Source organism: Atheta coriaria, unplaced genomic scaffold (assembly GCF_025399875.1).
Source record: "Atheta coriaria isolate IRGN ID8LTWV9N9 unplaced genomic scaffold, Caltech_Dcor_3.1 hic_scaffold_3_pilon, whole genome shotgun sequence".
NCBI lineage: Eukaryota > Metazoa > Arthropoda > Insecta > Coleoptera > Staphylinidae > Dalotia > Dalotia coriaria.
Genome location: NW_027045445.1, coordinates 7048994 through 7071882, shown reverse-complemented (window position 1 = coordinate 7071882; position 22889 = coordinate 7048994). Strand labels below are relative to the sequence as shown.

The window sequence follows — 22889 nt, the reverse complement described above, 5'->3', positions numbered from 1 at the left end:
TAAACTAAAAGAGATAGCTACCAACGAATTGTTGATTATGAAAGATTGGAACATTCTCTATCAGATAAAAATATAAAATAATTATATTTCCTACAGTAAAAGGTCGAAAAACGCGACTAAAAGTGCTAAAAAGTGACATTTTGCAATTTTTGCCCATTTTATTCAATCGCGAATATCTCGTAAACTAAAAGAGATAATTAAGATCTGATCGCAGCGTCTTAATCTACAGACCAATCTCTATAAGATAGGCTAGTTAAAGTGGAAATCTGAGAGATGAAATTTTCTTTCTTAAGAAAAAATTGTCAAGGGGGGGGTGCTTGATACTTTTTTTCGACGATTTTCAAAAATTCATATCTCTTAAACTAAAAGAGATAGCTACCAACGAATTGTTGATTATGAAAGATTGGAACATTCTCTATCAGATAAAAATATAAAATAATTATATTTCCTACAGTAAAAGGTCGAAAAACGCGACTAAAAGTGCTAAAAGTGACATTTTGCAATATTTGCCCATTTTATTCAATCGCGAATATCTCGTAAACTAAAAGAGATAATTAAGATCTGATCGCAGCGTCTTAATCTACAGACCAATCTCTATAAGATAGGCTAGTTAAAGTGGAAATCTGAGAGATGAAATTTTCTTTCTTAAGAAAAAATTGTCAAGGGGGGGGTGCTTGATACTTTTTTTCGACGATTTTCAAAAATTCATATCTCTTAAACTAAAAGAGATAGCTACCAACGAATTGTTGATTATGAAAGATTGGAACATTCTCTATCAGATAAAAATATAAAATAATTATATTTCCTACAGTAAAAGGTCGAAAAACGCGACTAAAAGTGCTAAAAAGTGACATTTTGCAATATTTGCCCATTTTATTCAATCGCGAATATCTCGTAAACTAAAAGAGATAATTAAGATCTGATCGCAGCGTCTTAATCTACAGACCAATCTCTATAAGATAGGCTAGTTAAAGTGGAAATCTGAGAGATGAAATTTTCTTTCTTAAGAAAAAATTGTCAAGGGGGGGTGCTTGATAGTTTTTTTCGACGATTTTCAAAAATTCATATCTCTTAAACTAAAAGAGATAGCTACCAACGAAGTGTTGATTATGAAAGATTGGAACATTCTCTATCAGATAAAAATATAAAATAATTATATTTCCTACAGTAAAAGGTCGAAAAACGCGACTAAAAGTGCTAAAAAGTGACATTTTGCAATATTTGCACATTTTATTCAATCGCGAATATCTCGTAAACTAAAAGAGATTCAGAAAAGCAGATTGAAACGCGACGATCTTGTATCTTTGCAACGCGCGGTGGAACGTGAAAAGGAACTACCTACTTAAAAATTACTAATGTACGACGCATAAATTAAAACGAAAAATATAATTGAATTATAAACTTACGAATGCAGAACTCATCGGACTCCTAGGCACAGCAAGTACTGTAAATAAGAAAGAAAATATAAGTTAAAACAAAAATATTATTTAGTAATATTATAATCACACAGCGGAGAAAAAAAAAAGATGTATAAATCAATATGGGGGCGATATTTATTTGATTTACCTAGCAGCTATTGTGAGTTGCAATAAACACTTTCAGCGCGATCACGAACCGACCGGACGATAAACGCGCAAATAGTAAATAATATTACTATAGTGATTACAATTAAATAGTCGAGTGATGATTAAATATAATACAAACAATACGAGTCGCGTAGAATACGTCTCGATCAATCTGAGACCGGCACGAAACTGGCCGCCAGCTGCGCCAGCAACGATGCGTCAGTTTATGATAAGAACGAAGGTGTAAATCGAATTCAAAACGAACACAATTCGCGTGTCGAATGCTCACGCTTGCCGATAAATATAGAAATAAACAATACAAATCTATTTTACTATTTTTAGGTCATGCTAGGGCCATCTATGAATGACACAGTAGTTTCGAAATTTAGATTATTAAAAGTAACGAAAAATTAAAATGCGATTTGCGTAATTCTGATTACTTAGATTGATACAGTGTCAGATTTTACATCAAATATTTAAGGGATATCTGTTTAAGTGCTCTGCTGATGATATAAATGTTTTGCTTATGATGATTTATATAATAAACTATTACACCTAATGTAAAATTGTTAGTTATATTCATGATTTGAGAATTGAAGAATACTTGCTTAAATTTACGATGCCAATATAAATTGCAAGATGTGATATGTGCAGGTAAACAAACTTATCTCTTGCGCGAAATCGCGTGATCCACACGGACACGGTGTGCACTCACTACCACCGACAAGCAATATTTAACGCAAAATCGTGCATCGTAGTGCCATCTAACTGACTATCTAGTAATGGCAGGTTTAAATTTAAAACCCATTTTATCATATATGCAACTAAGTTGAAATTGCATGAAAATGCCGGTAATAAGCAATTTAATAATGCCTATCAAATCGCAAATATTGCTTTAATTTATACTCTATGATACAATAAAATAATATAATATTCACACATCGGAGAAGAACAAACATTCGAAGTGGCCAGATAAAAGTTACTTACTCAAGCACGAAAGAACGGAAAACAACATGGCAGGAATATGTATCCGTTTGACCGACATAGTCACATAGTAACCGACAATAAAACCGCAACAATCTTGTAATTTGAAAAATGAACATCAGAACCGAGCAAGAAAAACTTTTATGAACATAAACGCACAATTAATCACATAGCACTGCAGATGCATGTTACAACTAAGTCGATTGATGACCGCACATACTCGAAATGCAAATGTAGAAAATAGAAGTCCGATAAAACGATACGCGTCGCGCGAAATGCGTCAGGATACTCCAGCGACCGGCCCGCAACTGGCTGCAATCCATCGATAGCGCTTGCCGAAACTGCATAAACCCGGCAGATAAAAGCAATAGATGCGCATAGCCAGCGCGCCGATGCCACGCGACCTTGTGCGCGAATTGCAATAGATGCGCAAAGCCGGCTGCGCGTCGACGGCACGCGAACTTGTGCACAAATTGCAACAGGCGCAATACCTGCGAGCTAAACTAAACTAGACTGTGCACAATCAGACTTGTGCCTGCTGCATAAACCCGGAAGGTAAAAACAATAGATGCGCAAAGCCAGCGCGCCGACGGCACGCGACCTTGTACACGAATTGCAATAGATGCGCATAGCCGGCTGCGCGTCGACATCACGCGAACTTGTGCACGAATTGCAATAGGCGCAATACCTGCGAGCTAAACTAAACTAGACTGCGCACAATAAGACTTGTGCCTGCTGCATGAACCCCGCACGTAAAAGCAATAGATGCGCAAAGCCGGCGCGTCGATGCCACGCGACCTTGTGCGCGAATTGCAATAGATGCGCAAAACCGGCTGCGCGTTGACAGCACGCGGCCTTGTGAACGAATCGTATTTGGTACCGGTGATCAAAACTAAACTATGATACGCCAACGTGCGACGTGAGGGGATGGCAACTACGACACTCCGGAATCTCATGCGTTGCATTCCACGCGGCGAATGCGATAAGAAAGTGAAAGTTGTGTTCAAAACAAACACAATGCGCGCCGAATGCCCACGTTTGCCGATAAATATAGAAATAAACAATACAATCCTATTTGTTTTCATGCTAGTATGACTGATACAGATAATAGTACCGGAATTTATATTATTAAAATTAACAAAACTCAAATTAACAAAAATCTTGAAATTATGACTTCCTATGCTCAAATAGACCAATGCCTATTTTACATCAAATATTTAAGTGAAATTTAATTCGAACATGTATTGTTTCTACTCTATTTCGGTTTATGTTCAAGCAATGAACAATTCCAACTATTTATTGCGATTTTCCACAAAATTTTATTGCACTTCAGTAGAAAAACCTATAAATTTTCATCTATAAGTTTTCTGCTGAAAAATATATTCACATTTGGTCAAATTAGGGAAACACTTTGTGTCCTAGAGTAAAATTTTACTATAATAAAATATTCAGAGATTTTATGGAGGTATCCGCAATAAAAAGTTTGAATTCCTATTTTCAAATTTTCTGTGGAATACTTGAAAGTAATATCCGCAAAAATAAGTTTAAGATATCAATTTCCTAATTGCAAGAAAACAGTAAAAATGTTACTTACCATGTATTGAACACCGCAAATCAAATGTGGGTAGATACTGAAATAAAGAAGAAACAAAACATTAGTCACACAATTTCAGACAATGATGAATTAAATTTCAGCGGAACCCAAAGTTTAATTAAATGAGTATTCTTACCAGGTAGCACATAGCCACGACGAGTTCCGCTGAGGACAAAAATGGTTCACACAAGTCCGAAATTAACTACAATATTATTTACAATCAAACATGGCCGGCCGGCGTCCGACGGCAACCGATCACGAATACACGCGAAAATATAATAAACACACAAAATACTGAATCCCGAAGATAACACACGCGATAAATATTTAGCGAATGACTAAATACGATAATTAACACTAAATTCAATCACATACAACGCGATATACCGAATTAACAACGAGAAACACGAATACTCAACGCAGTATTATTATTGTCGCGCGAACAGATGACTGCCGGCATCACAACTGTGCAGGCTAACTTTCTCTCGCAGGAATATTTTTAGTTAAAATATGCATCGTTGCGCCGTCTGACGATGCTTTATTGTACCTCCAGCTAATACAAAGTGTGCCAAAAAGTGTGGCGTGCATATGAGGCAGTGAGCGATTGTCTATGAGTCAGTGAGTGGTCACGCACGTAAATGGCCGTGTCCGAGTGTCACACGTACACGAAAGTGCGCACGCACGACCCTATCTAACCGAGTAGCAATTTTTACAGATAACTCAAAACTTCAAATATACGTGGCACTAGGATGTGATTATTCAAAATAATTTATTCAAATTTTAAAACGCATGTAGCGCCATCTATCGACGCACGACGTAATACCAACACAGAAAGTTGCATACCGGCCTAGAACTACTAGCGCCACCTAGTGGCGGAGGCCAGAAGTGCATAACTTTGGAGGAAACTGTAATTGCGTATAGAATTGCTACCGATACTGTCATTTTTCTGCGGCGTAACAGAATTGACAAGCGCAAACATTTAATTTAACAGCAATTTTCATTGAATGTACAACGAAAATTGAAATTTATAAGAAAAAAAAAACTAAATTACCATGATTTCGATGTGTGTTTTGACCATTCCAGTGCAGCCATGTAAGCTGGTTAAGCCCTAAAACAAACAAGAAAATAAACAAATCAGACAAAACATTCAAATTCCTTGTGTTATTAACATACAAACAAGAATTTCTGATAGTCAGATAATCTTTTGAGGACTAGTTAATGTTTAAAGAAAGCCTTGATGCGATTTATTTCACTTACCGGATTCAAATGGTGATATTACATCTTCAAAAACGGCGTGTGTGCACAATGTTCGTTTTGTGAAATCTTGACAATCACATCTATTTGGAGATAGCGTATATACAAAACGGATAAAACACAGTACAAAATTTTAGTATAACGCGAAACTAAGTACAAATAACGTTGTTCATATTGTAAGAACGCGAAGTTATGAATAAAACGACTAGCGACGCACCGAAACAACGGACGAATTCATACTGCGGCGTGGAAAATGGCGTCGACGCTAAGCACAGTACTACCAACTTAAATTTTGAAAAAGGCACTGTCAAGTTGGCAATAAGAGTCTTACTTATAACAAGAGCATAACTTATAAATAGAAACTTGTCACATGAAATAATATTAAGAATGATTATCTATCACCCAAAAGCTTTTCACGAATTGCCCATCTTGTCTGACCATGCTGATGTTCACCAGGGAACTTAATCTTATCCCATTCCTGTTTGTACTGATGATATAAAGCCACAGGATCACTTTTCATAGGCTTATTGGCAATTCTAGGCCTTATAACTGTGAAGAAAACATTTAAATCTAATATTTAACTCTAATTACGTAACTTTTTACTTACAGGAACTTCTTGAACTCTTGGGCCTTGCACTTTTTTTACTTGTTTCAAGATTAGTGGCAGTAGTTGTAGCTGATAGAGGTAGAATAGGCACTGATTGTGTTGTGCTTGGAATACTTTTCATTTGATCTAAACTCCCAGCAACACTTACTTTGCTTGCTGCAGTAGATGGAGCTAATGACACAGCTTGATTACACTGCCTATTAATGCAGTTCAATCTATTTGTACTTTGTCTTGATTCAGAATCATCTATTTCTGATTGTGGTAAGATAAGTTTTGGTACTGAGTTTGTGCACAGATGTGATGAATGCCCTGGATTGTTAATTTGCAATGTAATAACATGTTGTTTCAATTGTTTCTTTGGAGAGGTCGGTTTTTTCTTAGCTTTTGATGCAATAGTGTCTGTCTTGTGTAAACACTCGAAAATATCTTCCTGTGGATCTTCATTTTCTTGCCCATTGTATATGTGTGTTGTTGTTGTTGACATTGTTCATCATATTTTATAAACCGTTTTAAATCTGGAACAGTAATAGTTAGAAAAGAATGTTAAGTAAGGGTTGCAAGTTATACCTATCATGAACTCTTTTAACTGATGCGCACTAATATTAGTATATCCTAAATAATTTAAATGTGATAAAACTTCTCGTGCGTTCGCCATAACTGACATTTTAAAACTGCGAGGGTTATGACACACGCTTAAGCAGGTGCGTTTTGGAGCGACACTAGCGCCACCAGCAAAACTTTTATTATTGAATTTGAATCAGTGTATTGAATATAAAATAACATTTATTACCATATTTTAAAATCATTATGTTAATACAATGTAGAATTAAACTTCTTCCGTAAATTCAATGCACAGTATTTGCAAAATTATAACAAAGAAACTATTTTTAAAAGTTTTGGGTGTGGCGCTAGTATCGCTCCGATGCGTGCTTTTAATATTAAATTATGTAATACAAATGTTAAAAACACATATAATTTCTATATTACGCCAGCAATAGAAAGTGAAAACGTAAATTTAAACTTTTGTTTACAATAAACTTATTTGTTTTAGTTTAAAAAACATGTTGCCGCGTTAAAACCATTGACCTTGTCGAATCAATTCCGAACACTTTCTACGGCTGCCGACGGCTTGCATAGTGTCGCTGGTGTTCTCCAACTCGGCAATCCAACACAAAACCGAATGGTCGCCATTAGGCCACCGAAAACAAACATTCGAAACCTCATCGCATTCATCTACCTCGTTCTTGTTGTTATTGTAAGTACTCAGCGACGATGTCGCGTTCAGTTCGGGCAGAGACACGGAGCCGCGCTAAGGATGACATAAAGAAAATAATGCAGGCTGTAGAGAAGGTCCGGCATTGGTGAGTTTTCCGCGAACCAAAATGTCCAACTTCCATTTATGAATGGTATATTTTTTGTACTCAGGGAGAAAAAATGGGTCACAATCGGAGATACGACAATGAAGATTTACAAATGGGTGCCGGTGGCGACAGGCGGCGAGATGAAGAAAAGTAAACGGGAATCTAATAAAGAAAATCTCAGGAAACAGACTGAATCATCCAACTCAAACTTCAGTATGGCTGAGGACTCAAACACATGTAAATCTATAAAAATTAAGTTATTTATTTAATTATTATTCATAATTTATGATAGGTTTTTCAACTGTAAGTGATTCTCAAGGACCAACAGACTTCTCCTCTTCACATATGACATTCTCAGAAGATTCCAATTCACATAGTAATGAATTACCTGTGAAACGATTAAAGACTGAGTAAGGTGTGCTTGCATTCAGGCAGCTTGTAAATTATTTCATGTGGTGTAGATGAGGTTTTATGGTTTCTTCTAATTGGGAAGATGTACTGATGTTGTTGGCCTCAAATGTGGTAAGAAATGAACTGTCGGAGAGGCGGGATCTCCGTGTGCGCGGCTTGTGTGCATAATCAGCTTGTAATGAATTTTTTTCACCTGTAAAATATTACAATTATAATTTTAAGTTTACAAGACACAAATTTCCTGAACTTGATTTACCTATGCTTATTATGCAGTTGATCATCTTGTATAATTGCATGTAATTATCCAGAGCAGTGTTCATTTTTTCAAATTTTGTTGAAAGGGTTTTGATATTTTCAAGAGAAGTGTTGAGATTCAAATTGGAATATTCTTCATAATTAATTTTACTTGCAGTTTGGTTTAAAATGTTTGTTGAAGCTGCAAGAAGCTGTTGGACTTCTTTGTGCTTCTCCCTTGTTACTGGGATTATGTTTTTATTTCCACTGATGATTTTCTCCAGCTTTGTTAAGTTTTCAGTGATTGTACAAGTGGTTTGTAAAGTTTCACTTTCTGCTTGAAGATTCAAACTCATAATACCGTCAACGCGCCTTATTTGTTGTTTTAGTTTATTCATCGCTAGTTTCTGTTGAAGTTTAGCTTCTTTTAATTGTAATTCATGGAGTTTTTGTGATAAATAATAAATATTTTGAGTCGTTGGAGAACTTAAACCGTCGGCCATTTTGAGGTTATATTTTTGAAGCAAGATCGTTATGTCATTATACTTGGTGTTTCGTATATCATCATATAAAAGAATGAAAATAAATTAGATCAAACCTAATAGATTAAATTAAAACAATTGTGAGAAAGTAAATAAACTGTATTTTATAATAATTAATACCTAACTCTTGGAATTATTTTGTAAGTAAGTATTTTTATTTATGACTTTGGAGATGCGGAAGATTGGCAGCATTGTAAAAATCAAATTATCCAGTCACGTGACTGTAACATAATGTCAGACACAGTTCTAAATGGCAACCACCCAACAAGCACGCTCCAAAGACATTTCGCATTATTTACAGCAGCCTTCGCTCTCTTTCCAAGCACTTCAGTTGTTCACATTTGGTACACATTTGTGTTCACGTTCGGTCGGCAGTTGACGCGCCAGGTGTTCAACATCAGATACGGTATACAATTGTGCTGTGTTTTAAAATCGGTGGCAACCCAGACGATAAGCCCGATTTTCAAAACAGTTTCAACCGTTTCGTCGGGAATCTGTGTGCACAAAACTGCAAACAGGATGTGCATGTTTAATCAGCGATGAAGTAATAGAGCAAATACAGCGCGCATATTAGGAAAACGAAGAGGTATGTTGGGAATATCGGCATTCTCATATGTTTATGGCAGTGTTTAGATGCTATTTTGTGCGTTTATATGTCTTGTTGGATTTGAAAAATTATTATGTGAATGATAGAAATATTTAATATATCTTGTGTTTGAGTGAATATTTTTTCGTGTGTAGTGAATGCTGGTCCAAGGTTAGAATTGAACTTGTAATTGAATTGAATTAATAACGATGTTTACAGTCAGGTAGCTTAGAGGTAACGTTTTTATTGTTGTCCTATTATAGACAGGACAATGCCGAATTGCTATCCTCAATTAGTAATCTTAGATTAACTTGATTTGTTTATGCTAGTGCATTTAACTGCGCTTTTTATGTAAACATCTTTGCTAAAATTAACGTAATATGAGCCCAGTTAAGTTTATTTTTTATTTTTCGTGCTCTGTTTGTGAAATTCGGTTTTTCGAAGCATCTTCTCATCATTCTTTTGCTCTATTGAATAAATACAATCACTTGAACAAGTTGTCACAATACCGTTCACATTAACACATTAGTTGATGTGATTATATAATTGAATAGCTCATTGTTGTTTCTTTGATGCATAGGTGCGGACATAATGTCGGTTGATGAAAGCATTGAATGGCTGTATGAGCTGCTAGAGGATGTGCAATTGAAGCAATTTTTGACTGCCATCAAGGATGATTTGCAAATCACACGCTTGGAACACTTTGAATTCGTTAAGACAGAGGATTTGGAGAAGATAGGACTTAGTAAACCAGGTAAAATTAAATCATAAAAAACAGAGTAACTATTAAAATTAAATTATGTTTTTATAGGAATTAGAAGATTATTAGATGCAGTAAGAAAGCGCAAAATTCATCAATGGAAAAAGAATCTCATTACGAAAATAATCCCATCGGCTGGCACCAAATCAAAAAGAACAAACACAGAAACACCTGATAGTTTATCTGCAAGCCTAACATGTCTCATCAACGAAAAAGACCTGTCGATGTCAGTAAAACTAGGTGATGGCTCATTTGGGGTTGTACGTCGTGGAGAATGGACAATGTCACCAGGTAGAAGTCTTCCAGTTGCCGTGAAAGTCCTCAAAGCAGATGCGATCACCCAGCCAGGTGTATTCGAGGATTTCATGAAAGAGGTACAGGCCATGCATAGTCTCAGCCATCCAAATCTCATCCAGCTGCATGGTATTGTGTTAAGCGTGCCTATGATGATGGTAACTGAATTAGCACCGCTTGGTGCGTTGATCGATGCTCTTCGGAAGCAGTGTATGCATACACCAGTGACACTTCTTTGTGAATATGCAGCGCAAGTTGCAACAGGGATGGAATATCTCGAAACGAAAAGGTTTGTGCATCGCGATTTGGCATGCAGGAATGTTTTGCTTCTCACGGCGGATAAGATAAAGATTGGCGATTTTGGTCTTATGCGTGCAATACCCCAAGAATCAGACTGCTATGTAATGACTGAGCATAAAAAGGTGCCGTTTCCTTGGTGTGCGCCGGAATCACTAAGATCACGACAGTTTTCTCATGCGAGTGATGCGTGGATGTTTGGTGTCACAGTATGGGAGATGTTTACATTCGGGAGGATCCATGGATGGGTTTAAACGGTGCGGAAATTTTGAGAAAAACTTATACAGAAGGCGAGAGGTTGGCACCTCCATTGGCTTGTCCAGGTGATATATACCAGTTGTTGCTGCAGTGTTGGGCGAAGAAGCCGCAGGACAGGCCTACATTTGCTGCGATTAACAAGTTTTTCAAGCAGAAGAGAATTTCGATAGTGAAAAGTCTCGGGAACTTAGACGAGCCGGATAAGTTACGTGTGATGCAGGGGGAGGAAATTGCTGTGATAGAAGGAGCGGCGGATGTGTACTGGTGGAAGGGTCAGAGCCAGCGTACATTTGAGATCGGCTTATTTCCAAGGTGTTTGATTAGTCTTGGCAGGCAAATGCTAAGTGAAGACATTAGTAAACCTCTGCATAATTCATTTATACACACCGGTCATGGTGCGGCGTTTGGAGAGTCCTGGGGTAGTCCGTCACACATTGACGAAATGTATTTGCGAAATCCCATGGAGCCGCCGGATGTTACTGGTTATCCACACATAGACAAGGGAGTTCAAATGCGCGTGGGTGGGACTTCACCAGGACAGAAACAGAAATCATACAGACATTGTGAGTATGTTTTTTTTTTGTAATGAGTTTATAAGTAACGTTGAATTTGTATGTTTTAGCTGCGAGTGTTTTGTTGCGTCCGTCGGCAGAGAAGCAATTCGTGTATAAAAAGTTAGTAAATGATCAACATTCCGATAGTAAATTGCGAACTAAAGTTGTGGGTGTGAAACCAGACCGACCACCGCAACCCTCCAATCGTGAAGGTATTCTGATTGACATTTCACCAGATGGCGCACCGTGCGCTAATAGACATGCTGAGCCCTCACGGGTTGCGGTGTCGCTAATTGATGAGCCTATTGATGTGGCTCAGGTATCATCTGCACCGCCGACACCACCCCCATATCACATGCCACCTGCGTACAACAACACATCGATAGCTAATTTTAACGAACCACAGAAACTCGATGATGATCCGTTTGATACTTCTACAGTTCTTGTGGAAAAAATGCAATCAATAACAAAGAATGAAATATTATCACCGATCAAAAATCCGACGCCATCGAAACAAAAGTCAAATTATGCTGCAAGTTATATCCCTGAAACGCAGCCAATCTCTAGTCGTGAGTTAATGAGCCTCATCAAAACAGACTCGTTTGATTCCTACGCCCGTAATAATTTCGGGTGTAATTCACAGGAGAATCTCAGTGAAGAGTTTGAGAAGGCGTTGTGCATTGGCTCGAAAATGAATGGAGTTGCGAATTTGCCGATGATTGACCCACCGCCGCCGAATCTCAATCTAAAACGCACTAATGAAGTTAATGCAACGATCAAAACCATCACAGGTGCATCAAGTGCGCATGCGCAAAACCATAGTCTTCCCAAAGTACAAAATGAATCTCAGCCCATTTATGTTAACAATTCCAATAGTTCCACCATCACTCATGCTTCCAATGGCAACTCAAATAGTTTTTACACTGGTACTTACAACAATGGCATCACATCGGTAGGCACTGAATTAGGATGTTTCAAGTCTAATAACCGAGCAAGTATTGTCTCGGTTGCATCGCCATATGGCTATTCGGCAGTATATGAAAGTTCGAGTAGCACACAACCGACATACTTGAATAAAGATGTTATGTATCAGCAACATAATGATTATGCAGTTGGACATGCGTATAATACAGTTCCCGATGAGGAAGTGTATTCCGAGATCGAGGAGACTTACTATAGTCAAGTGCCTGATAAGCACGTGCTTATTCCGACAAGACCTGCACCCGCACCACCACCGGGGGCGCATCCGTTGAGCATGCAGCAGGTGCAAAGAAGACTTCAACTTGGAACGGTAAGATTATTATAGAGTGATTTACGGTTGTGTTTAATTTTTGATTATATTTGTGTATATACAGTTGAGTACAGATGCTGAACGTTTAATGACTCATGAATATCGACAGTCGAAGATTACTCAGGTGCAGAATGCCATTCCAGATGCTTCTGTTGAGGAATGTGAGGGGAAACTGCAACTCTTCAGGTGGGATGTTGAACAGGTGATAAGACACATCAAAATTGAACGATTATTGAGGTAATTTTTTCAAATAATTCTTAAATTATTAAAAGTCATGTCATAATATTGGTTTACAGGCTTGGATTGACTGATAGATCAAAATGTGAGAGTGCTCTCCAACGAACAAACTGGAATGTCGAATTGGCCGCGTCGTCAATGCTCGAATGAAACATGACAATATGAAATAATCATAATTGCATATCAATGCTGATGCATGGTGAAAAGCGGGTATGAAAAATCGATACTCTAAATAAAATAACGAGTCTGTGATGTATGGTTGGTCGATTGACGCGCTATAGTATAATTGTTAAGTGCCAAAGAATACGGAAATGCATGGTTAAATATATTGCAAACTAGAACTAGGCCGAAGAAATAAAAAGCAGAACTGTGAACGATTATCCTTATATGCTTAACAGCTTCCAGTTATAGATAAGAGTGTGAACATAACAAATATAACAAAAGTCTGGTTTTAGTACGGATTAACCAAATGAATTTTTATGACAATTATCAGTGTCTAGTCAAAATTCTGAAGCAGCCAATTCCACTCGAATGCCACTATTTATCGAAATTTTCATCTCTGATGAATCCATAATGTATATAAAATATATACATGCATTAATGATCTTTTGAGAAGAGTATGAGCGTTTTTATTTCACATGAATATGTGTATATAGTTTTCTTTATATATTTTTTCATGACTTACCTTTTATTTTATTTAGTAAACTGTGTGGATGCTAATGTTATAGAATTATAATAAGCTTGTAATATACTGCAGTTGTTGTTTTTATTAAAAACACGTTTTTTTTAAACATCGTAGTTTGTATAATGAATTAAAAATGAGATTAAATATTCAACGAAGAACATTAGCGTATATTGGGTTGCCTAACCGATTAGAAGATATATGGATAAACAACACAAACAAGGTAGCCTACCTACCAAGTCGGACCAACCAATTTAAAAAATCATTCTTTTAGTGGAATATTACTGGCTCAAATGTAGAATTTGTCAGTAGTGTACAGGTACATGCTTATGTTAATCAAGAAATAATCATTTAATATAACTTACTTGGAGAAATAATGAAGAAAACTTGCTGCAGCTCACACGCGCTAAATTTCAGCCCAAGATTCAATTTACAACCAGAGTTGCCAGGGTTGCCTACCGTAAGTTACAGAAATCCCTAAACAAACTGTCAAAATACGAATTGTCGTAACTACAATACGATCTTCAGTACTTCCCCGGCGTATTGTTGAGCTCAATATAATATTAGAAGGTATGTTAAATATAAAGAAAATACTTTATTTCCATGAATAAAAAATATTCACATTCATGCCAGTTTCATAACATTTCACTTATCTTGCATCACATTGTTACCGTTAACATCTTTAACCTTAAAAACTATGTACACTTAAACCTTAATTTAACATTCACACCACATTAATTGCCACTTGGCACTTCTAGGGCTTCTATTATCTAAACTTGAGTACAATATACAGGAGGAAAAATACGAAAATTGAGAACAGAAACAAGTAGATGATGTAGTAATTGTGACTGCCTTTGGAGAGTCGTAACACCCGGTTCATGGTGGTGCCCAGGAAGCCGCCGGTTCGATCGAGATCGTCGTCAACATCGCGCAGTAACTTGTCCTGGTATTTCACTTCATTGCCGATGTCTATCGATAGCGACTTCAACACGCCAATCTTGTCCTTCAGCTCATCTTGCATGCGATTGTTTTCTTCTTCGATCTCGCCCGCATTTTGATTCAATGGCTGGTATTGGTAGCCAGAATGATGCGCTCGCCGCATGTTGCTGCCGTACGACGCCACAATGAATTATTGTTGGATTTTAGCCCACACCGACTAAGAAATCGCGATAACAATTGATACGTGGATTTTGTTGGCCTAGTTGAATTGACAGGTTGGTAAGTGCGACATCTAGTAGCTGAAATTCAAATCAAATTCAAATTTTGTAGTATTGTAGTATGTTTGAGGTATTTTATGGATATCATGGATCTGATAAAAAGCTGTAAAGAAAACCTGCTTAAATTGGTATGTTAAATAACCACTGATGTTGAAATTAGTAACAATTGGTTCAATTTTTAAGATGGCGGAAAGCCGGACCAAGCAACCGATCTCCTTACTACAAGAAGCATTGGTTACTTTGCGATTAGAAGCAAAGTATGAGCTGGTAGAGACAACCGGTGCAGACCATTCACGAAGTTTCAAGTATCGTGCATTTATTAACGATGATATTTCTGCATTGGGCACAGCCAATTCGAAAAAGGGAGCTAAATCTGCGTCTGCGCAGAATTTAATTAATTATTTACTTGCGAATGATACTTCAAATGCAAGTACCGAAAGTACTCCTCCATTAAAGTAAATACAAGAGTTTATTGTAATAATAATAATTAAATAGTTAATTTTGATTGTTTGCAGCAATTTTTCAAGTCCTGCGTTGGAAGCCGGTGTAACGCCTCCACCTGCAGTAGAAAACAGCATCGGCATGTTGCAAGAATTATGTATTATACGCGGATGGGGAACACCAGTATATCACGAAGAATCTCGTAGTGGCATGTCACACATTCCAATCTTTACCACTTCCTGCATCGTATCAGAACACAAAACTATCGGCACGGCTGGTAATAAAAAAGCGGCTAAGAAATTGGCCGCTCAAGAGATGTTGGCGAAGTTGTCTAATAGCGCAGCGCCATCTGCACAACTGTCAAGTGAAACTTGTCTGGTGGTGGGTTTTATACTCTTCAAATTGTTTATTTTTACTGATTTATTGTGTTTGTAATTTGCCACAGGCAATCAAACAAGAGCCAGCACCTGAACCGGATGATAATATTCCTAAAACAAACGAAATATCTTCATTATGTAAAACTGAAGATGTTCAGGATACTGCCATTGCATCAACATCTAATAATGCAGCTCCTGATCCTGATGTGGTATTCACTCAAATTCAGCAATGCGTTGAAGAGTCTTCCGGCCCGGATATGCTCAAACTAAAGGTAATTCCAAAATTGCGACGTACACGAAATGTCCCTATAAGAAAAGCCAAAACAAAAAAAGTATCAATAAGGAAAACCCAGAAGAAATAATGTAGTTAAAACATTTTAATTTAATATTATATGTACAGATAATTGGCATCAATAAAAATGCAAACCACATGCAAACACTTTGCGACGTGTGTCAGGAGCAAGCCTTTGACATGGCGATAACGCTGTCAGAAGATCTTGATAGCGAAGGGATGAAGCAGTGCATGGTGCAGTTGCGTATGCCAGTGTTAAATACATTCACGTATATTGTATGCTGCGGGTCGGGGGCAGACGATGAAAAGGCCAAGCAAAATGCCGCACGCACTACACTTGAATATCTCAGGATGATGGCTTTGTGCACAAAAGTTAATTTTGTTCATTTATGAAGCGCAGATTAATTAGATATATAAATTTATATAATTGCACTTTAATATTTTGTATAGAATACTTATAATTTGCTTAGTCTAATATAATTTAAATATTTTACATCATTTTACAATAATCTATCATAAGAACAAATATAACAGTCTTAACTACTAGATAGAAACAGTTTAAACCAATCCTGTGATTGCACGAATCGAGAAATCTGTAAATTTTGGTCTGGTTTCATTCCTTGGTTCATCTTCAATCCGCTTGGATACTGATAAATCCTGCGGCATTAACCTTGACATATGTATAGATGAATATAAGGAATGGTTGAAATATGTGGCAGGATGCAAAGCAAATGGATACTGGTAGAAGTAGGGAGTGTAAGGATAATGATGTAATTGTCGATGTGATTGTTGATGGACATAATTCGAACTCGGACTCGGTGATGCTGTCATCGAACTGTCACAATCACTCATGCCAGAATCACTAGAGACATCTAGCGGTGCATGTTTTACATGTTTCTTTGGTTCCTGTGTAATCTCTTCGACATCACCAACACCCACAACATCAACGTCTTCTTCAACTGATGAATCTTTCTCTTCTTTTTCCTCTTGTTTTTCTTGTTCCATTCTCTGACGCTTCCTTTTGCACTTGCTTTGACCTGATTCCCTGAAACCTTTAGCGAATGGGTTGTGGTCGATCTTCATCTTGGTCATCTTGTCGTTCTGGTAAGCGGTGACGGCGATGAATTGTGTTTCAGCAAAGTCCACCACCACTTTCGGAGCGTAATCGAAGATGTTTCTTAGATCGGACGCTTCCACAACGTGAATACGAGGTTGGTATTTGTGCATGGAGGCCATTACCACGTGGCCCGCTGGAGCATTCGACATGTTCGTTAGTTTCAAACGACCGAAGGATACTGCTTGAGACATCCAATGAGCTCCGGGGGCGGGTGATTCCGGGTGGATATAGAATCGATTAGGGCTGTGTGCTTCTTCGGCTCCGGCTGGGGCCCAACCTGTGGCGGCAGAGTATCGGTAACGGCACTTAGTGACTGGTACCATTTCCACTAGGAAGCAGTAGTCTTTGTGTGGGTCGAGGTCCGTAACTTGAACACGCATGGAGGGAAACATACGTCTATAAAAAAAGAAATCGAATTATACTTCAAACTCTCGGTTATAAAATATGTAAATATAATTTGTTATCATTTTGTTTCTGCAAGTGTAGGTTATCGCAAGAGTGGCGCCTGCTTTGTGGCACTTGACGTGAACACACGGACGGTGAGTAAATAACCGTAAGTCGTAAAACTAGTCCTCAAGTACCTAGTTCAGTAATACAGAGTGTTCAAAAACAACATGCGAAGATAAACAGTTGATTTGTATGTATGTTTTGTAACACCCTGTATAAATTACTCTTTAGTTTACGACCTAGCCCAGCGTTTGTTTTTTATCTTGCGATATTTTTTACGCGACCGAAAATTTGGAATGTTGATGTAGGTCGGGTGTAAACACGCGTGTTAATTATCATTCGACAAACGCAGACCCAAGAAAAACCCATGTCAAACCTAAAATATTGAAAACGAAGACACAACCGATAACATCGGCGTCTTAGAATGTTTGTAATGCCGACGCATGGCGACGCATATCAATTTACCGAATTTCAGATTATCCTAAGGGTGTAAAACAGTAGCACACCGTCAGTTTTGTATAAATTGGGTTGCCTATGATTTATTTTAATGTTGAAACACGTAAATTGCTTTTCCGGATGTTGTTCGTCGGCAAACAGGCAAATAAAAGTAAACACGCGATCGATAAATAATCTATTAGTCCGTCTTTTCCGTTCTGGTACCGATTGTGTTTTTAAGGGTGGTCTTAGCTCCGAAATAATTTGCGGTCTGGAGTTTCCGGCGCGCGGGCAGTCGTCGCCTTGTTACTTAAATAAATAGTCCGGGCGAGGGTAATCTTGTAGGCGGGGTTGTTGAGGCCTGCCAGCAGTGACACGAATTCCTAACGATACACCAGATGACCAAGTGTAATTAAATCACAGCAACACGCCCGCCGACGGATAAAACACACACAACAATAACACGGTTTGAATGTCATTTTTTAATGATAATGCGCATGCGCGTAAAGTGACCATATGTCATATAAAAATGTGCGTGTTGTGTGTGTGGCATACGTAACCGAAAACAATGAATACAAAAGATACCAGTACCAAAAAGGACAACGCTACCGTGCGTGTTGTGTTGTGTTTTGTTAGGTGTTTGTCGGTAACCGAGAACAATGCGTGATCTTAACCTCAAACCAGCTCTACACTTGTTGTGTCGGCGCGCTTTGAGTGATTTTCGAGCGATTACGATCACAGTACTCGAGGAACAAGCGATGCGCACATTTTAGAAGGATTAATCCCCTGCGGCTGAGGTGAGTATCTCTTTCAGTCGATTTTTTATCTCACGCATTGTGAGAAGGTGAAAGCATCTAGGCGAAACGAATGCAGTCAAATCACCTTTTAGCAGCTTACGCCTATCTTTTTAATGTGTTGCAACTGTGTTGGTGGTTGTTTAGTGCCCTTAAGTGGTCAAGTCAAGTGTTAAGACCAGACGGAGCCGGGCCACGCCGACAATGACACACGTAAAACGTCAGAAGGGCGACGGGCGACACCGACACAGACGATAGCGACCTATGGCCCTCCAGTGAATGCAAGTGAGAGGTGGACAGGTAGAGATAGTTTGCGTAATGTGACAGGCGCCACGTCTAAGGTTTTGGTCATTTGATAGTTTACGAGCGTGGTGGAGACGATTCCCGATGATGGAAAAACAAAACAATAGGGACCTAGCTTACTATGTTTGAGTAGGGCGTAAAAGAGAACAAAAAAGGCGCAAAACACATAAAAAACGGAACGCGATTTCACGCCTGGGTTTTTCAATTTTCGGCGTTTGGTTAAGACAACTTTTACGAGTTGGTGAACATAATAAAACGCGTGATTTACAACATTTATGCTAATTTTGCGTTTAGAAATTTAAAAATTAGTAATTATAATGTTGTTGAGGACTTACCTTCCAGGTTTTGTGATGATCATTTCAGTATTGAGCATGTAGAACGAATCCCAAAGATCTTTGTTGAGTAATTTGACATTACAATGCAATTTATCTGAAAATTAACAAATATTTTTAATTAAAACTTCAATCTTCACTGGGTTTATATTTAATATGAAATTCAATTGTATTAAAATAGTTATTTAATTTTAATTTTACTCACCTTGATATAAATAATCCATTTTGTCCGTGTTGATGAAAAACACTTCACTATTTAATTTTAACTTCAAAATTTTCACTGATGTTTTGCAATTTCGCTCGCGTAAGTGTTGATGTAACTGATGGTAAGTCGTTACTGTGTCGAAATGATTGGGGTTGCATCCCTTTATAGGCAAGAGGCATGACTTAAGTCTCTTGTCGCTGATTGGTCGGTTGCAGGGTTGATGGGCGGCGCATAGGGCGCTTTCACAAGGCGCAACGCAACGTGCTTTGCTATCGGGGATTAGCGGCAGGGAGTGCATAAGCTTACAATACTCGCTAATTATTATTGCCTCAAGACTTGAGGAATACCAGAAGAAATGAATGAGAAATGTGCCGTGATGATATTAGATAATATTTCAAAGAATTCATATTTTTAATTAACATGACAACAATTAGTAAAGTTTCATTTTCAATAACATTTTCTACACGTTGTTCTTTTAATTTTAAGTATGATTTTAAGTTGTTTTTGTCAAACGTAGGTTTATTGCAGCTTAAGTGTTTTGGCATAGAAATGTTATCTGTGCAGATATTTTGGATGCCCTAACGACTTTGTTTACTTCTTCTGAGTCACATACGTACCTTTGCACCTTATTATTCAAATATGGTAAACAAGATGACACAAACAAAATGACAAAAATAGATTTGTCAAAGGTTAGGTACAGTCATTTATGGCACAAACAGAGTCATAAAAAGGGGGAAATAAATTGAGATGAAGATTAATACAGAAAATCTGTTTAGTACACAAACACATTAATGCACAAAATTTTGTTTTTCAGTTTTGAAACCTAATATAATTCGTGAATACTTACACAAAAGAATAAAATACTAAAATTAGATAATTTATAAATGATTTTATCTTCAAAAGTTCAAAGTTCAATTTGCTTTGTGAAAGCAATAAAATAAAATAAGTTTTTATGATTTTTTACTCCCTTAAACCGCTTAATCAACGCGACACTGCCCTTAGACGCGCAAGTACAAAAGCATTTGCTTAGTTTTGAACAAATGCGCGCAGGTTTCAACAGATTGTTGTCCCAAATCCCAAATCCACAAAACAATATACAACACTTCAGCATTTTTTGCAATTTATTATTTTAGCCTGTATTATTCTATTTGCATGCCAGACTACCCAAGAAGACAAAGCTCCTGCATGTTTATTATATATTATGTGGGTCGTTAGATGAAAATAAACACAGGCATAAGACTGAACAAGTGAGTGGAACCACATGTGCTTCGTAAACAAAAAAATTACATAGTGCAATTTGCTCAAGTGCCATTCAACATTATCATTACTACGCATAGTGTTTTTTTTCTTGTGTAACATAAAAATTGTCTTCATATTGCGTCGCCATTAAGTGACTGAAGTGACATCGGCGGCACATTTCCAATTTGTTACCGCGATGTAAACAGCAGCGGTAAAAGCTTGCACTCGCTTATCGTTTGGTGACTAGACGGGTGTAGGAAGTGTCGCGCCACAGTGACGCACACACCAAATAACACACGTTTTAAAAATTTGAAATTTTCGAAATTTAAGGAAAGTCTGCGTTGTTATTAAGATAATGAGCGCCGACAAGCAACGCCTCATCGAATTGCAGACGAGCAAATCAACGGCGACGGCGTCAGCAGGAGCATTATGCATACATTAGAAGAAGCCGATGACAAGGAGAGTGGCATGCACAGATCCAGACATTATTATTTTATTGCGCTTTTGCGGTTTGAAGTCAACTTAAAATTTAATTTCTGACTTTTAGTCTTTGCAAATGCGAGTTAATCTCAAGGCTCTATAGTGTAATCCTATTGTTATCTAAATTAAACACTTCTCGGTACCTTTTAAATAATATTAGACTTTTTAATAGGCCATATAAAACTTGTTGAACCATTTGAAATGCATGAATGAACATTTGTCGCATTTTACAGCATTCATTGGCATCTCAAAGTGTGGTTCCTCGAATATCACCGTCTTGCGGTGTTTGTTTTCCGGCCTCCTCTTCGGCGCGACGCAAAGTGCATTGGCGACGGCGGCGGTCGAATCTCCGGCGCCTTCTTTACCGTCATGCCGGAGTGCTAAACCCGGCGCGACACCAATGCGGCAACAAGTTGGAAAAAGGTACACAAGCAGTTCTCGAGTGGCATTAGCATTTGCAGCGTGCTCGACGTACTCGGAGGGGTTTAACAAGACTTTTAACACTAGTCGCATTATTGTGATTATTACGACGGGGCGCAAATCGGCTCGGCCGCGCGCCAGGAGGTGGATGAAGAGTCAAGTGGCTGTCTAGACTTTGCCAAAAACCAACAACTGCAACCAACAGACGAAAATGATTAGAGTGACCAGGATGGAAAAGAATACATCCCAGTATATATCAAAGTTAAGCGCCATCCGGAAATACCACTCGTGACTTGCTTTTAACAAGTCGCCCACGAAGTGATAACACCATACGGTCAAGGTATAGTGTTTCAAAACAAGTCTGAAAGAAAAAAGCATAAATTATTTTATTTTTTTCAATTTATTTTTCATTTTTTACCATTAATCACTTATTTGCTCATATTGAACGTAATCAATGCCCACAAAACGAAAATAGGAAATAACCCTCGCAGGTAGTTTAACCCCCCGGTGATGGTACTTGACTTTAAGTCTTGTATCCTTTTTGCAAGCGCCACCTCACTCGACTTGACGACATTTTTATCCTGGCTAATCGCAGTTGTAATCTACCCACCAGTTTATTGTACTTTCTCATTTTATGACTTACCGGTGAATCAAGAGCGCCCAGACTAATGTCCAAAACGGTGTCTTAGAAAGTTTCTAAAGGTCTACGGGCCATGATAATTTGCATGACTTGTAAAAGCACCGGAAAGCACTTACTAATTGTATAGTGAGTGCAAGGTCCTTCCGGTACGGTTCGGTTGGGTTGTTTAGAATTATCAGATCGTAAAACTGAAATCACAAAAGCGCAAAAGTACTGTACTTACAACCTTGAAGGAGATTACGTTAATTGCTACGTACTTCCGTTCATTCAGCATCAATTGAGGTAGTAAATATCTTTCGGAAGGAAATATTTAAATGTGACGTTTGGAAAAGTAATTAAATTGTGCACAAATTTAAAGTATGAAGGCAGAAGACGGGATGGCGTATAAATTCGTAAATAAAATACTAATAAATGCGGATTACGTATTCAAGATGGAGGATAATACAGTTGGAGATATGTGACACACTTTTGGTTTTAAAACCTATGCAGCCAACAAAGCACGCAAGTTGGTTCCGTAGTGTAGCGGTTATCACGTCTGCTTTACACGCAGAAGGTCGCCGGTTCGATCCCGGCCGGAACCACGTTTTGCGTTACTTTTACCTGAATTTTATTCTTTATTGCATACATTTAACTGTTTTA

At 37.8% G+C, this 22889-nt stretch overlaps 5 protein-coding genes, 1 long non-coding RNA gene and 1 other non-coding gene across 11 annotated transcripts; 4 read left to right on the top strand and 3 right to left on the bottom strand.

Annotated features, from left to right (window-relative positions):
* Positions 1–7129: 7129 nt before the first annotated feature.
* On the top strand, positions 7130–8013 carry BCL7-like (chromatin remodeling complex subunit BCL7B-like protein). Its single transcript, XM_065317775.1, has 3 exons — positions 7130–7365; positions 7430–7602; positions 7658–8013. Exons 1-3 carry the CDS (start codon positions 7277–7279, stop codon positions 7777–7779), a joined length of 384 nt encoding a protein of 127 aa, XP_065173847.1. The 5' UTR covers positions 7130–7276; the 3' UTR covers positions 7780–8013.
* Positions 7608–8570, bottom strand: LOC135804017 (uncharacterized). The gene is made up of 2 exons (XR_010550954.1): positions 8033–8570; positions 7608–7969 (listed from the first exon to the last, which is right to left on the bottom strand). It is a non-coding gene; the product is annotated as an uncharacterized lncRNA (long non-coding RNA).
* A 588-nt stretch (positions 8571–9158) lies between these two features.
* Ack (activated Cdc42 kinase) lies at positions 9159–13620 on the top strand. The gene is given in 7 exon segments (XM_065317774.1): positions 9159–9309; positions 9719–9892; positions 9950–10720; positions 10723–11310; positions 11370–12592; positions 12657–12829; positions 12889–13620. Coding segments are annotated over 7 exon segments (3033 nt in total). The 5' UTR covers positions 9159–9296; the 3' UTR covers positions 12980–13620.
* Positions 13621–14086: 466 nt separating this feature from the next.
* Bet1 (blocked early in transport 1) lies at positions 14087–14613 on the bottom strand. Its single transcript, XM_065318095.1, has one exon. It carries the CDS (start codon positions 14611–14613, stop codon positions 14278–14280), a length of 336 nt encoding a protein of 111 aa, XP_065174167.1. The 3' UTR covers positions 14087–14277.
* LOC135804270 (interferon-inducible double-stranded RNA-dependent protein kinase activator A-like) lies at positions 14590–16336 on the top strand. Of its 5 annotated transcripts, none has more exons than XM_065318092.1 (6): positions 14590–14725; positions 14789–14856; positions 14912–15183; positions 15244–15550; positions 15615–15818; positions 15947–16336. In XM_065318092.1, exons 2-6 carry the CDS (start codon positions 14806–14808, stop codon positions 16229–16231), a joined length of 1119 nt encoding a protein of 372 aa, XP_065174164.1. In that variant the 5' UTR covers positions 14590–14725; positions 14789–14805; the 3' UTR covers positions 16232–16336. The 5 variants fall into 5 exon arrangements, with proteins under 5 accessions (XP_065174164.1, XP_065174163.1, XP_065174161.1 ...); XM_065318091.1 differs by having other exon boundaries at positions 14781–14856; XM_065318089.1 differs by having other exon boundaries at positions 14590–14729; positions 14781–14856.
* On the bottom strand, positions 16240–19600 carry LOC135804271 (T-box transcription factor TBX6-like). Its single transcript, XM_065318094.1, has 3 exons — positions 19472–19600; positions 19270–19363; positions 16240–17351 (listed from the first exon to the last, which is right to left on the bottom strand). Exons 1-3 carry the CDS (start codon positions 19488–19490, stop codon positions 16397–16399), a joined length of 1068 nt encoding a protein of 355 aa, XP_065174166.1. The 5' UTR covers positions 19491–19600; the 3' UTR covers positions 16240–16396.
* A 3158-nt stretch (positions 19601–22758) lies between these two features.
* TRNAV-UAC (transfer RNA valine (anticodon UAC)) lies at positions 22759–22831 on the top strand. The gene has a single exon. It is a non-coding gene; the product is annotated as a tRNA-Val (tRNA).
* Positions 22832–22889: the final 58 nt, after the last annotated feature.

What these genes read in the sequence shown, in the direction of transcription:
- LOC135804271 (XM_065318094.1), bottom strand. An exon ending in ATCATCACAAAACCTGGAAG is followed by an intron (nt 17,352 to 19,269) that starts GTAAGTCCTCAA and finishes CTTTTTTTATAG; the next exon opens with ACGTATGTTTCCCTCCATGC.
- Bet1 (XM_065318095.1), bottom strand. Translation starts at nt 14,613, where the DNA reads ATGCGGCGAGCGCATCATTCTGGCTACCAATACCAGCCATTGAATCAA.
- BCL7-like (XM_065317775.1), top strand. Translation starts at nt 7,277, where the DNA reads ATGTCGCGTTCAGTTCGGGCAGAGACACGGAGCCGCGCTAAGGATGAC. An exon ending in GTAGAGAAGGTCCGGCATTG is followed by an intron (nt 7,366 to 7,429) that starts GTGAGTTTTCCG and finishes TTTTGTACTCAG; the next exon opens with GGAGAAAAAATGGGTCACAA. An exon ending in GGCTGAGGACTCAAACACAT is followed by an intron (nt 7,603 to 7,657) that starts GTAAATCTATAA and finishes AATTTATGATAG; the next exon opens with GTTTTTCAACTGTAAGTGAT.
- LOC135804270 (XM_065318092.1), top strand. Translation starts at nt 14,806, where the DNA reads ATGGATATCATGGATCTGATAAAAAGCTGTAAAGAAAACCTGCTTAAA. An exon ending in AAGAAAACCTGCTTAAATTG is followed by an intron (nt 14,857 to 14,911) that starts GTATGTTAAATA and finishes TCAATTTTTAAG; the next exon opens with ATGGCGGAAAGCCGGACCAA. An exon ending in CAAGTGAAACTTGTCTGGTG is followed by an intron (nt 15,551 to 15,614) that starts GTGGGTTTTATA and finishes AATTTGCCACAG; the next exon opens with GCAATCAAACAAGAGCCAGC.